The following is a 15,135-nucleotide window of genomic DNA, read 5'->3' on the forward strand; positions in this document are numbered from 1 at the left end:
TGTACTCTAGAGGTTTTGGATTTCCAGTCTTTATTCTATACAAAGTTAGGCTTCTGTATTTTGGGTCTGTTATTTTGCAAAATATGTAAGCATTTCGCAACTGCACAAGCCAAATAATCATTAAATTAATCAATTAATTAATTATAACTCTGAAAGAGCTTAACATTATTATCAAAAATATTACAAAATTCAGTCATCAAAATTAATGCAGTCTTAGCTCAGCAGCGGAGGATGCAGAATATTTTCAGCAGTTGAATTTCAATGAGAATTAAAACAAATCAGATGTCAAATGCTGATCTTGAAGAAGCAGAATTTTAAGAAAAAATACAAGCTGAGTATTTTGTATAAATTCAAAATGTGAAATTGTCATCAAATATGCCAAACAGCGCCAATTTGCTTTTTTGACATTTGAAAGGTCCCCGAAAGATAAACGCGGATTCTTAATCAGTTCAGCTTTCTATTAAAGTGCGACCAGCTGACAAGCATAACAACCTCAAAGTGGTGCTTTTCTGTTGATCACAATTTGTTCAAAAGCTGAAACGGATTTAGAATTGGCATTTAACAGAGGAACCTTTAAAATGTTTTAAAAATGGAGCCGATTAGATTTAAAGTTTTGGGAAATTCCCCAACCTAAGAAAAGGTTTTAAATTACGAATTTCAACATTCATCCCAGCATTCCCCATCCCGGGTCTTAAAATTATTTATTTTTTTGTTATCTGCATATAAATCTATTAAAATAATCTATAAAGAATATTTAAGTTATTTGACTTTTCGAGTATTGAGCTAACTTTCTCATAAAACTACAAGTGACAATATAATGCTATTGATGGGGAGAATCTTAAATAATATCAAAAAGACAATAAAGCTTGTTGTAAGCGAGGAACATAATATATAAATACAGGGTGTATCGGCACATACCCGACAAACTTTAACCAGCTATTCCTTAGCACATTTGGAGTAAAAAATGTTATGGGCACTTTGCTGTCCGGTAACATTTTTTTTTAATAAAAAATTTAATATTCATATTTTCACCACATGTCACCACTGTTTTATCCTTTGTCAAAGTTTGAAAACCCTCCTGGCAATATTTTATTTGAGTTTCGTTGAATAATATACGTACATACCTACATTAGCGCGCTTTTACGATCACAACGAAATGGCATGGCACCATTCGTCTCATTTTTAGCTATTATTATTTAGTGTGTATGAAAGAGCGAACACGCTTTTTGACACACTTGCTAATAACAGCTGTTGAACACGAGAAATAATGCCAATGACAGTGACGGAGTGTGGATTTTTTTATCATTTTATGTTTTTAATTGAAAAAAAATGTTACCGGACAGCAAAGTGCCCATAACATTTTTTACTCCAAATGTGCTAAGGAAAAGCTGGTTAAAGTTTGTCGGGTACGTGCCGATACACCCTGTATATGAGCGCGTAAGTTCACCAAAGAATTCTATACAGTCGTCACAGATAATATATCTTTATGTATGATAACAAGATTGATCTTTAAAGATAGCAGCTAGTAAAAATGCGAATTAAGAAAATGAAGATGATGTTGGTAGTTCTTAGTCGAAGTATGATAAAAGTTAAATATGACCAAAAGGGATAGGGTCAGATTAGCTCAGTGTTAGAGCAAAGCCCGGCAAGGCTGGGTTCGATTTCTAGATACGACCGAATCTTTTTCTGTTTCAAATTTTCGTTTGAGAGTGTCTTCAATAATTCGAGGTTTTACTCATTAAGTTATCAAAAAATATATATATATATATATATTATCCGTCTGTGACGACTGTATGGCAAGCGATATCGTTAGATAGGTCATGCTACTTATATTTATATATAATATTCCTCGTCCGTAACTAAATTAAAGTTATATTAAAAAAGAGAAAAAAATATTCAATAATTGCCAATATTTTTAAAATGCGTTTGAGGTATTATTAATTGATGCAATGCGTTTTGCATCACAACTTTAAACATTGAAATAAACAAATTGAATATAGTGCTGCAGCTTGTAAAAAACAATGTTACAAAAAATGAAGAACTGTAAAATACAAACCGCTTCATGTTAAAATGGTGCATATTTGTAAAAAATAGTACATTATAAGATATTTTTAATTAATTTATTAGTAAATATACAGATAAACTCTTTTATTAAAATCCTGAAGAAAACTTTAGCCGGTAGGGGCCGGCAAGAAATTTCAATAAATAAAAATACATTTTTGTTAAAGCCAAGATGTAGACAATAAGGGACTTTTTTGCCTTGAACAAACCTAGTAGAAGTAATATTCAAAGGCAAAATAAATATATAAGTTCGACACTACAATTGTAGTGCTTAGTACCGTGCGAGGGTACAATTCTTTAACACTGCAAATGCAGGGCTCCAACCCCTAGCGGTTAAACACAATAATTTATAGCAATATTATGTATAGAAAATTATTGAAATGTAATAAAAATACATTTGTGTTACATATAATAATAAAATGTTTTTCTTTTAGACGGATTTTTGCTTTGGAAAAATAAAAATTTTACGCCAAAACATTTTGAAAGGACGGAAAAAACCAAAAAATAGTAAATGCAGTTGATTGCATTAAACAAAATATTATTGTATGTACCTACACCAGCTAAATGTCAATACTACGTTTTTTTTAATTTTAAATCAAACTGTTAAACAATATATAAAATATTTATTTTAAAATAAAATTACAAGCTTACTTAAGACACAATTGATGCCATGTATGTAAAAAAAATAATAATAAACCGGTAGTAATTATGATTTGAATTGAAAAGAAATCATTTTTAATGATTGAGAAAATTAAATTAAATTAAGCATGCTGTGGATAAAGATTCTAAATTAGATGTCAACAATTATGATATTATGATTATTATTATAACTGAGTAAAAAAACGTACAGTTAGGAGAGTACGGAAATAATAATATAACATTATTTTTTTAACCTAGCAGTCCTAGCTTGATAACCGTGCGTCTAATAATTCTAAACTAAGTAATTCAACGAAAGAAAAATGATTGGGTAAATGTAAAATCTTAGTCTCGTTTCGATCATGTTTTTCACGAGCTGGCAAAATTTATTATTAATCAAATAAATTAATCAATTATTACCATTCTACGTAAATATAATTTCATTTAGATATTATATAGAGGTAGGGAAAACGTACAAAATGTAGCGTTTAAATATTGATATAGAATATACAGAAAAAAGTATTATGAATATTTTTGAGTAATCGCAACGCAAGTAATGTATATAGTATTGTGATCAGGCCCAGTTGTTTCTCAGAAATTCACAAGGCATCAACTGGCTCTACAAATCCATTTTGTTTTTGATAAATGAGAGTTTCCCATTAAATACCGATTCTAAGTTCGTTTGAGCTGTTCAACAAATTGTGATCAGCAGAAGAGGACAACTATCGTGTTGTTAAGCTTGTCGGCTTATTACAATTTAATAGAAAGCTGAAACACGCCTAGAATGGGTGTTTAACAGGGACCTTTCAAATGCCAAAAAATCCAAATTTGCTGAATGACCATTTGATGACAATGTTACATTTGAATTTCTGCGAAACAACCGGGCCTTAATAATTTAACCCATCAGAAATAAGTCGGTAAATTATCATATGCCTTTCCGGAGATTTGTACGTCTAACGCTTTAACGACCCGGCCCTGTGAAAGCTCAATTGGATCAGTCCGCTCGGGGCACCGACTTGCCAAGGCGCTGATAATACCTAACACAGCGCCCTTGAGGTTTTTACTAGCGCCATTCGCCGCTTGGCTCAGGGCCGGCCTTGCCTTTAACCTAGTCATTTTGAATCATTGAAACTACCCAAGCAATACCGCAGTTTGGCGTGAAGAATGCGAATGCACAATAATAGCAGTGGATGGCATGCCAACGGGTTAACATGTAAACAAACAAAAAAATACCAAAAAATCATTACTTCTCGTAAAAATTCTATACCAATTAGTCAAAAAGTTCAACAATTTGAATTTAGACGCACGGAATACATCCCTTTGAGAGATCTTGTGACAAAATAGTAATTACACATGATTTATTTTTCAACAGTTGCAATTGTGCGACTCGAGCAGCGCTAAGTTGAAGGACATCAAACCGTTGTGGACGTGAGATGTTGAGGACGTCAGAAGCGCAGTGACTTGGCTATCAAGGCCGCAGTAGCTTTTGATTTGTCTCCGTTGTTGCGAGATAACTCTGTTTCCACCTGTTCTCTCGTGAATCCGAGCTTCATCAGTTCTTGTATCGTGCTCTCGTTGCTGGCTTGAGGTGTGGCAGATGTGGTAGGTTGATTCTCCGTACGTTTTAATGCTTCCCCTTGAAGCAGTAAGCTCTCGGCTATTTCGTCTTCCATAGTTGAAGTGCGAGGGAGTTCACCCTCAGCTAAGAAATGAGTCTCCGTTCCCGTTGTGCCGATTCTTAAAACATTCTTTTCCAAGTCGATATTGCACTGGTGACGTTTTAGCATGTCTAGGCCTAGAATCATGTCCATTGGCTGTTCTTCCAAGACAGAGAATGAGGTAGTGAGAAAGACTTTGTCAATACGCATTTGCACCATGTGGATTCTGCCGATGATGCGCTGCACTCCCACACCTTTGGCGATTCCTGCCCATCTTGTATCCACTAGACGCATGATGTTGCATCGTTCCGCGCATGCTGAAGACATGATGGTTGTCTGCGCTCCCGAGTCGATGAAAGCTTTAACAGGGAAACCGTTGACGTGGCAATTGATGTACAGCATTACCACGGTTCCGAATGTCTCGGGATTGTATTCCATGGCAGCCTCCATATTGGCTTCTATGTTCTTTTGTTTGATTTCCTCGGCAATGAGTCTTTGAGCTTCCGTATCGAAAGGATCAGCGTTCATCATTCTCAGCCTTTGTTGTTGGCGCTCGGCTCTAGCGGCAACTTGTTCTCTCAGGACCCCGGAAAACGTATCCAGGTTACCTGTTAACAGAGCGTCCGCCAGTCTTGAATTGTTCTGTTTTAACAAAGCCAATTGATCGGGGTTAGCCATGAACATGTCCCTTATCTTCTTGGGGTCGTCTTCAGCGCCAAAACTCGGGTTTTGCGTCTGTTGGTTTGAAGCGACAGCTCCTGGGACTCTGATACTGCTGAAATCGAGTCCTGCCAGACCAGCGGGTGCAGGTGGTGATCTGGCCGTGGCTCTTCGAGCAGTAGGTGCTGGGGGATCATTGGAGGCAGAGTGCAGCATGTGCTGCAGCACGATAACGTCGCCATCAGTTACTCCGTGCTCTTTCAGAGTTTTCTTTTCGTCATTCAGAAGTCGTCCGTTGTGATTGAGCACGATCTCGCGGGCGGGGAAACCGGATTCCACTTCGCAGAATGCCTTGAAATTCTCCAATTCCAGATCTTCGGACACGTCCAACATGAAAATGTCGTCGGAGAGAGTCGTCACGGTTACCTTCATTGTTGATTATTTAGCAGCAGCGCGAGAACAACGAATGACATTTGTAGCGGACAACGAAACAACGACCCGCGATGACAACAAAATAACAAATTCTACTTTATGGTAGGATAGCTCAGCAAAATAATTAAAACATCTATAAATGACGACATGTAATAACAACGCAATTAAATGAAAATAAAAATGACTACATTTTGTATAAAATTTAAATACCCCAAAAACTGCGTAATATTAATGTTTCCGAAATTAGTTTTACAGTTCCTACTCAAAAATATTTAATCGCATGAAAAATAATTGTCTATGCTCCTTTACACATGGCATCTGTCAAACGCGGTGTGTTATTTTTTCGAGTCGCGAAAATAAATTGAACACTCGTCTGAAACTTCTATAAATTTCTTAAACATGGTAAATATATTTAAATCACATGATTCTTCACATATATACTTTGATTAAACCTCATGACATCAAGTAATTATGTCAGAAGTCGACATTTGTATTTTGAAGATTTCTGTCACTTGAATTCGATACATAATATTGAGTTTCGTTTGTTTTCAGCCGAAAGCCAAGAAGTTTATTGATCGCAAGAATGCGGTGACTTTCCACTTGGTGCACAGGTCGCAGAAAGACCCTTTGGCTGCTGACGAAAATGCTCCACAACACGTTTTGGTAGAGGCTGCTGAAAAACAACAGAAGGTTAGTTTGGAAAACATTGAAATGACCTACGTACTTCTGTTATCCCTATTTACAATCCTTGCTAAGGAGTTTATTAAATTTTTTTCAGGGAGATGCTAGCAACAGAAAGGAAGAGGAAAGAAAATGGGGTGTGTTCTTTGAAGATGAATACGATTACCTCCAGCATTTGAAGAACGTCCAGGAATCATCAGTTTCGTGGGCTCCAGCAGTGGTTAGTCTTTTTGATATTTTCGTTAATTATTTCCCTGTTTCAGTTTTATTTCAACAATTACTTCAAGAAACAGCTATTTACGTGTACAAAATAGGTTCTTAGTTTGTGTTAATTAAGTAATTTATGTGTAACGAAACTCTTGCAAGTGTCACTACATACAAAAATGGCGGCAAAGGGATCGTCTTATAAGGTAAATTTTGAACTTTGAATAAAATTTGTAATTCATTTTTTACCATATATCTGGACGTAAATCGTTGTTTCTTGTAGTGTAATTAAGTTTAAATGTAATACCCATAATTTGTGCCCATTAAAGAGCAGCAGTCAGGGAAATATTTAACATATATATATTTTTATTGTTTACTTTGTCTGATAACAAAGATTAGAATTTCTTAAAAAATACCCATAGAACTTCCACTCTAATTATTACATCGATTAACTGATCTACTATTTAAAATTCATTGGTTAATATTATTTTGTCAGATAACTCATACCCAAACATCCTGTTTTAATGTTGTTGGTTATCATGTAGATGTTATTTTGAACTAGGGCATTCAGTTGTCCCATGCATCAGTAAATAATATATGTAAAACCCATACTTATCAATTAACCTTACTCATTCCTGAGCAGTAAGATCCATCATTAAATACCTTTGTTTTTACCATGGAGAATCAGTTAATTATTCATAATCCACAAAACACAAATCAACCTAATCAATGCCCTAAACCCTAGGAGCATTGATTAGATTGATTTAGCAACAATTTGTAGTGATTTGGTTTACACTATTGAATATTTAATGTATACACAGGACCCATCCAAGCCACAGCCCGTGAAGCCAGTAAAAGCCAAGAAGAATGTCCGCCTCAACCTGCCAAGCTCCGTGTTTGCCTCAGAAGTTGAAGAAGATGTTGGACTCCTTAATAAAGCAGCTCCGCAGTCAGGTAACAATTCATCGCATACTGATCTATGATATAATTAACCAAACTTCCCACAGATGTATATATTTACATGAAGACGTACAGTTCTTTGTCAATTTGGCCTTGGTGGGGTACAGCTAGTATGTAATAAGGTATTTCAATTATGACCCGTTTTATGTATTTTAATCAATTCATTCATAAATTTCGAGTACAATACACGTAAAAGAATGAACGCGTAAAAAACAAAGTTTTTTTACTATAATAAATTCAATTTCATTTGTGCATGAGTGCCACCAAAAGTTGATAGAATACATTGTCTAAAACAACAAGTCTATGTGACGAGTTTCAGCTCAATTGGGTGCCGGGAAGTCGGTTAATTTTCACTTCTAAGATTTGCAATCATTCATTCCTGAAAACAAAAGTAAAATTCAATAGATGTTTTTAAAAAAAAACACAATTTTTTAATTTATTTTTTATTCTTCCAACAAAAAATTCCATAAGATTTGAAGATTATATTTTAGGTACATATTAACATAGCAATAATGCAGAAATAAAACTTTATCACCATAATAATGACAAATATGCCCAGCTCTAATCGCACAAACCGTCACTTTCAATTAAATGATGGCTGAATGATGTTGAAAGTGCGCTAAAGGCCGTCATCGTAGGTCTTGTATTGTCGTCTGTGATTGAGATTTTTTCTGTGAACGTAGTTGGATATATATCGCGTAATTACAGCATTATTTTGATAAAGCATAAGAGCTCAATTGTATGTGTGTTTGAAGATGTAGTAAATTAGTGTTTCATGCCTTAATGATAATTATGCAGAATGAATTAATAAATAGTTATGGCTTTGTTTGTTTAGGTCTCCGACTGGATTTGGACCCAGATGTGGTGGCGGCCATGGATGAAGATTTTGATTATAGCGATCCGGAGAATGAGCTGGAGGATAACTTCATGGAGATGGCCATGAAAGAAGGTAATACCGAGGTCACCTTATGTATTCATGTCACTTTGTTCTACGTCTCCTTTTCATCACATCTACTTTTTTTTTTTTTTTTTTATATTAATTCCACACAGGAGGCCCTGAAGAAAATAATTTCCCTCAGGGCCTATGTCATCTTTGGGGATGCTGTGTGGAGGGTCTTTTTGTGGAGAGGAAGGAGTGAACATGGGTCTTGAAGAGTCCCATGTTGTAGGAGGGAGGAAACACAGAGGCCGGCAGTTCGTTCCACAGCCGAGCTGTTGAACTTAAGAACGAATCGTAGAAGCGACCCGTTCTCATGTGACAAGTGTCAACCATGTACAAATGTTGGGCACGCGTTTGGCGTGTATCCCGACTACGCACCGGTGCCGAAGGGATCAATGACGCTAGTTCCTCAGAGCATCTTCCATTGTAATACTGATGTATGTGTAATAATAATAATACTCGATAGCGCATTAGTTCATCGGCAATAGGGTTTTCAAATCTGCGGGATCAAATATTTGCTGAAATCCCGCAGGGTTGCAGGATGTGGGATTGCAAACCCTAATCGGCAACAATAGCTAGCATCAATCTGCTGCAGAATGATAATGGTAAGGCTGAAAATGAGGAGGGGAAACAGATAGGTTTGCTGACTATAATATTGTTGCCTTACTGTGTACATAGAAACCCTCTTATTCTAGGCGCAGCACAAGACGATGATGAAGATTACTCCGGAGATGAAGATGATGACTCCCAGCGAGGCTATGCGTCAGACAACCAGTTCTCCAGCGACGAGGAATGCAGCAGCGAGAACGGAGACGCCATGGCGAGGATACGTGGCGTGGCTGGAAGGCACCACGATGACGCTGACGACAACAAGTCCAGATTCTCCCAGTACTCCATGTCCTCGAGTGTCATGCGAAGGAATAACGGATTAACACTGCTGGATGATAAGTTTGAAAAGGTTCATTAACTTATTATTTGTATTTCTTCCGCTTTAACTGTGTAACATTTTGTTTATATTCTTACTCTATACATTATTTATTTTTATTTATTTTTACATTTATTACATACAAGATATACAAATATAAAAGGAAGCTTTGACTGTCGAACTAGGAAGTTTCCCGTTTTAGGACAGTCAAATTGGCAGGTTGCGTGTACATAATTCGATTTTTTATGTTATTATGTTATAATTATAATGTTTGTTTGTTTGCCGCTAGATGTTTGCAGAGTACGATGACACAGAGATAGGTGCCTTGGACTGTGATGACATAGACGGACATCTGTCCGCCACCCCGGAGGTGCTGCTGAAGTGTGCGGAACAGTTTGCAGACCAGAGGAGATTATACAAGCTGGATGAGGATAAGGATGTTAAAAAGTTTGTCTATTTTAATTAATTACAATAACCAAATTTAACACCGGACTAGGCAGATATTGCTTCATATTCTAATATCCCCCTTGTCCCATTCGGGTTGGGTTGTCCTCATCGCTTGGACAAGATCCCTCCGGGCATCCCTGTCTCGCCTCCATCCATAGGAGGCCCGGCTTCTCCTCGCACAGCCTCTGATGCTGCTTCTCCCAGTGTTGTCTGCACCCTCTGGAATTCCTTCCAGTATTTTATGGGGAAGTCGCTCTTTTGACATTCTGAGTACTAGTCCAAACCATCTCATTTTTGACTTTTCTATAAAAAGTAGAAGGGATTTGACGCTAATCACATCAAAGAGAGTCGAGCTTTTCACTTTCGATAACCATGTCCCACTTTTCAGTATATTTGCCATAATTTGTAACAGCCTACTTTTGTTTTTTATGTGCAGATTTATCCGCATGCGAGGTATAGCAGAAGAAGAGGATGAAGAAGGCCAGGAATATGATCTGTTTGACACAAAGGACGCGGGCGAGGAACAGAAATGGGATTGTGAATCTATCCTCTCCACCTACTCCAATATCTACAATCACCCTAAACTTATAGATGAACCCAAGGTAAGCAACAATACAACGAGTCCCTAGTACCATGAAACTTCTATCGTTTTTGAACGGTCCTATTGAAATAAACCATGAATGCGGGAATATAGAAAAGCCACGTTCATATTTAATGTTTAATATGTGTGTCCTAAAAGAAGGGTTCCATGAAAACTCAGGACAGTGAAAAATCAACCCGAAAAGTGATGAAAAAAACTAGCATTTAATCCCTAATGTCTCTCTCTTATTGACCATTATGTTTGTTAACACACTTCGGCCGGGAAAGGTAGTTCTACCTTTTGCGCCGGCCTCATTTCAATGGCAGAAAAGACAGAATTATTCAATGTTTTTATATGAATATTATGTATATACCAATCTCTTTGTAAAGGTCCCAACTATATGCTAAAACCAGCATTTTAAGCTAACCTAACCTTTTTAATCTAAGTTTTTTTCATTGCTTTTCATGGCTTTAAATCACTTTTCAAAAGGGTGTTAATTTGTCACTGCTGTCAGTTGTTCGGTTACCAAAAAAAAGATACATAGATAGTATTTCACATAACAATTAATATGTTTAAAAAAAACACCGCAATTTAAATGCTTGGCTACATTTTTAATCTTTCTTGGAGAGGTTCCATCTTATCCACTGGTTTGCCTGTCTATCTTGCAAGGAGATGCCTAGCATGGCTCTTTATGTGGTGGTAATTTTCATCACAACTTTAATTCATACTGTAACCGCGGTAAAAATATTATAAAGTCGGGATAGTGGTTACTCATCGCTGCGGATGCGTATACGCGAAGTTTGATAAATATTGATCTGTCACCTAATGAAAATGTAAAAAAAAGCAGTAATACCCATTTGCAGTACATTGGGAGGGATATTTTAAATCAATATATCGATTTACCAAAGCAAATACGGGACGCATAATCGAATTGGCCGGATTTCATTGGAAATAAAAACAGACCGGGTCAATGACATTACAAATGTCATCTGAAGAAATGTGAAGTTACCAACAAAATCCGAAAATTACCATGTTTTTGAGGTATGGAACCAAGTGATGCCAGTCTAAAAAAATCTGGCATGAATATTATTATGAGTAACGATTTTAATCAGAGTAGTATACGGCCCTCTTCGTAATCTTTATAAGTAAGACACGTTTACATTTGTTAAATACAGGCATTTTTCAGAATATGACTAAGTTTGCTGAAAGCGGCCCATCCAAAACTTCTTCTCTCAATTTCCACCGTTCTGATATTTTTTAGATAGTTTCAGACCTTGACCCAAGCAAATTTTGTATTGTTCTACATTTTATAAAGATGTGCATTTTAAATCATTTTAGCTAAACTACACGGCATGCACCCAAACAAAGCATGCGCATAATTTACTAGTAGTTTGCTAACATTCTTTGGTGGCTTGCCACGACTCCTGCACTCTCATACCTCGCTAGGGAACGGTTTTATGTTTTTAGTCAAACTATAATAGTATTAAATTTATTTTACAGCGAGACAAGAAAATCAAAATTAGCACAAAAACCGGCATCCCTCTGGGTGTGATTGATGGGTCAGATTCCGGCAAAGTGACCATGAAATCACTGGCCCGCTTCAACATGGAGCAGGCGGAGTTTGACCGTGCTCAGCGAGACGAAGATGATGACTCCATCGGTGAATCGGTCCTGACCACCCTCAGTATCCTATCGCTCCGACCCAAGGACGAGACGCCTGAGGACCGCAAGGAGAGGAAAAGGCTGCTGAAGGAGTTCCGCCAAGAGCGGAGGATAGAGAAGAAAACCAACTCGGAGGCGTTTAAGGAAGAGAAGAAGAGACAGGAGAAGATGAGCGTTAATAATAAGCTGAATGTACAGGGGAAGAAGATTTTCTGAATAAATTTTATTTTAGTCAATATCGGTTGTTTTAATTCATTATTTTATGTTAATGGCCACAACAGAGTCAAGGTAAGGATACTTGAGCAATGTGTGCATTCCCAGGCCAACGTACATTTGTCCTACGCATGCAACAACCCAAATTTAAATTGTTTCACGATTTTACATTATAACACTGTGTATGTTATGTATCTCTCTAAAACTATCAGTTGTTTATCTCCCATTTTAACTGCACTGCGGAAAAGTTTCCATATACGGATACTATCTAACTGCAGTGCGGATATGTTTCCATATACAGTAGAACCCCGTTACTTCGAACCCTAATAATTCAAAAAAATGCATAACCCTCACACAGCATCCACAAAGATGATCTAGGTCCTGAGGGAAACTATTACCGAGTTAATGTACTAAAAGGTAATTTACTTAATGTTAGAAAGGGAGAGAAAATAAAACCTCACTTGTATACATTGGGTACTTTTTTATCATAAAATTAATGTCACTATTTACAAAAGAAAAAATAATTGCATTTAAAAAGTTAGTCCACTTTAATTGCAATTTTAAATTTCACTATTATATAAACCTCCATATTATAACACTATTTTAATAATTATAATTAAAACCTACAGTTTTTTTTAAGATTTACACATTTACAAAAATGTAGGAAACAGTTTACAATTAACTGGACTCCATCCCAACAAACAAGCAACCCTTGGACCCTTTTAGTCTAGTCCCACGGAAAGGAGAAAAAAAGTGTTATACAACTGCTTTATTTTGTGGGATGGAGTGTATAATACAGTAATATGTTCATTCAGTCATATTTTATGAATGGCAACAAAAGACAGAAAATCAGTCCATTTAATTAATTAATGGTTGCTTATTTTTATGCTGTAAACACCAAAGAGATACACCGATAGAAGTGTGTCCAAAGTAAGGTCAATTTGATCTTACTTTTAATAGAACATTATAACTTGAAGCAGTTTGTTAAAGGTTTTAATTCCTTAAAGATGTGACCAGTATGTTCAAAATTGTTGATTTATTTAAAAATTATAATTATTAGGTTACTGCGATTACAAATTGATTAAATATTTTTATAAATACAGTGGAAGTAGGCCGCTATTCGTACAACTCTTGACTCAAAATAACATGGACGTCAGGTCGAAATACTATGTTTGTTTTACCGGTATTTCAATGGAAGGTGCTATGGAGATCTCTGTTTTCAGCAATAGTGTAGTAGGAAGACATAACAAATGCGTACTTATCATTTGTACATGAAAAAAGTTTGTATTTGCAATTCATTCTTCTGTTCAACAGTTTGGCTGGTTATTGCGTTTCTTCCCTCCTACAACCGGTTGTCTCCTTCATTATTATTCTGTGGAAAAATTGATTCAATATTTGTACGAATAGCTAATTCCCACTGTTATAGATTGGCAAAGACGCGAAACGTTATATTGTTATATTACATAATAAACAACCTGTCTCTGCTATGAATGTTTTTTACACTTAAAGATAAACATTTGACAAACATATTGGAATATGACAATATTGCTTTTTTAGTTAATTCAAGCTTTACAATACAATATATAAATAACAGATACAAATTTCTCTGACCTTTAAAAAAAACCAAATCAAAAGCTTTATTCACACAAGGAGACGGTGCAAATTTCGTCATTCGGATTTCGCCTCGAACATTTTAACCTCGTCTGAATGCGGCCCGCAGCATTTATGAAACAAATTCAGAGTATGATATTTAAAATGTCAAGAAAATAATTACCATACCAAAGAGATGTGAATAATGTTATAACACATCTAAATCTCAAATTATAATAATTTTATAATATATATTAATATTTCTTAGTAAATAGACTTTTTTTGTCTAACAACATAACCTGCTGACCATTTCCATGAATATATTTTTTAATCAACATATGGATATATTATGTCTACACTTATTCAATGTTTGCTTGTGATCAACATGATATCAAACATACTTGATCAACATAACATGCAGTTGATCACGTATGTGACGAATGTGAGAAACGTACCATTACTTATCAATGAAATGCAATCAACATATACATTCAAGACGAGATACAATATTATTAGACAGATTTTTAGTACGTAATTGTGATTAACATGATAAACCATCCATATAAAGGTGCAATCACACAGTTTGACAAGAAAATGCAGAAATTTAATAAATAAAAGTACTTTTTTATTACTATGGCAACACCGATCTTGGAACAATTATAGTTCATTCAGCTGTGGGGGTTTTATTTGATTCGCGAATTTGACAGTTTGAGAGGAAAAACAGCATAACTGATGACGTTACAATACACATAGACGCGCTGTAGAAATTTCAAAGTGGCAAGCAAAAAACAAGACAGTTGTATTGCTTTCGATTTTGTTGATTTAGTACTAAACTGCCACGTGTCGCGTAAGGTTTTGTGCTAAGTAAATTGCATTAAAAAAGTGCCAAAATGGCCTCGTGCGTGATGACAAAAGAATTTCATTACTCAGCAAACACTAGTAAAAACCAAAAAATTAGATTTCTTTCGTACACAACGTAAGTACAATTATGATTTAAGATTTTCACGGCCAAAAGTATTTTTGTTATTTGTTTTTGGGGTATTATGCCGTGTTGCGCTAACTCCTTCTTTAGCCAAGGTTTCGGACAGCATTGCAGTGTCCATCATCAGGGCAGATGTCTTATTTGAGGTTGTGTTAAAATGTGAGCTTAAGTATGAGGTTGTGATACCGTGTTGCCAGCTCCAACCCTCTGAGCTAACATTAACGTATCATTTTTTTTATTTAAAGTGGTTTTCTTTGTTTAGCTCTGGTGTTTTTTCTGGTGTAACCACTTTAAATAAAAAAAATGATACGTTAATGTTAGCTCAGAGGGTTGGAGCTGGCAACACGGTATCACAACCTCATACTTAAGCTCACATTTTAACACAACCTCAAATAAGACATCTGCCCTGATGATGGACACTGCAATGCTGTCCGAAACGTTGGCTAAAGAAGGAGTTAGCGCAACACGGCATAATACCCCAAAAACAAATAACAAAAATAAGTA

At 35.9% G+C, this 15,135-nt stretch overlaps 2 protein-coding genes across 2 annotated transcripts; one reads left to right on the forward strand and one right to left on the reverse strand.

The window, feature by feature from the left end:
• Nucleotides 1-1,657: 1,657 nt before the first annotated feature.
• On the reverse strand, nt 1,658-5,608 carry rngo (DNA damage inducible 1 homolog rngo). Its single transcript, XM_089648531.1, has one exon. The coding sequence runs from the start codon at nt 5,445-5,447 to the stop codon at nt 4,143-4,145; it is 1,305 nt and encodes a 434-aa protein (XP_089504657.1). The 5' UTR covers nt 5,448-5,608; the 3' UTR covers nt 1,658-4,142.
• A 127-nt stretch (nt 5,609-5,735) lies between these two features.
• On the forward strand, nt 5,736-12,082 carry LTV1 (LTV1 ribosome biogenesis factor). The gene is made up of 9 exons (XM_089648785.1): nt 5,736-5,849; nt 6,000-6,137; nt 6,226-6,348; nt 7,154-7,286; nt 8,128-8,241; nt 8,928-9,190; nt 9,447-9,604; nt 10,041-10,206; nt 11,685-12,082. The coding sequence occupies exons 1-9, from the start codon at nt 5,847-5,849 to the stop codon at nt 12,060-12,062; spliced, it is 1,476 nt and encodes a 491-aa protein (XP_089504911.1). The 5' UTR covers nt 5,736-5,846; the 3' UTR covers nt 12,063-12,082.
• The last annotated feature ends 3,053 nt before the right edge of the window (nt 12,083-15,135 follow it).

Source organism: Hesperophylax consimilis, chromosome 28 (assembly GCF_061612785.1).
Source record: "Hesperophylax consimilis isolate HC1 chromosome 28, BYU_Hcon_1.0, whole genome shotgun sequence".
Taxonomy (NCBI): Eukaryota; Metazoa; Arthropoda; class Insecta; order Trichoptera; family Limnephilidae; genus Hesperophylax; species Hesperophylax consimilis.

Bases quoted from the DNA above. Each gene is read 5' to 3' on its own strand.
- rngo (XM_089648531.1), bottom strand. From the start codon at position 5,447: ATGAAGGTAACCGTGACGACTCTCTCCGACGACATTTTCATGTTGGAC.
- LTV1 (XM_089648785.1), top strand. The intron at 9,191-9,446 runs GTTCATTAACTT...GTTTGCCGCTAG, and splicing joins TGGATGATAAGTTTGAAAAG to ATGTTTGCAGAGTACGATGA. The intron at 9,605-10,040 runs GTTTGTCTATTT...TTTTATGTGCAG, and splicing joins GAGGATAAGGATGTTAAAAA to ATTTATCCGCATGCGAGGTA.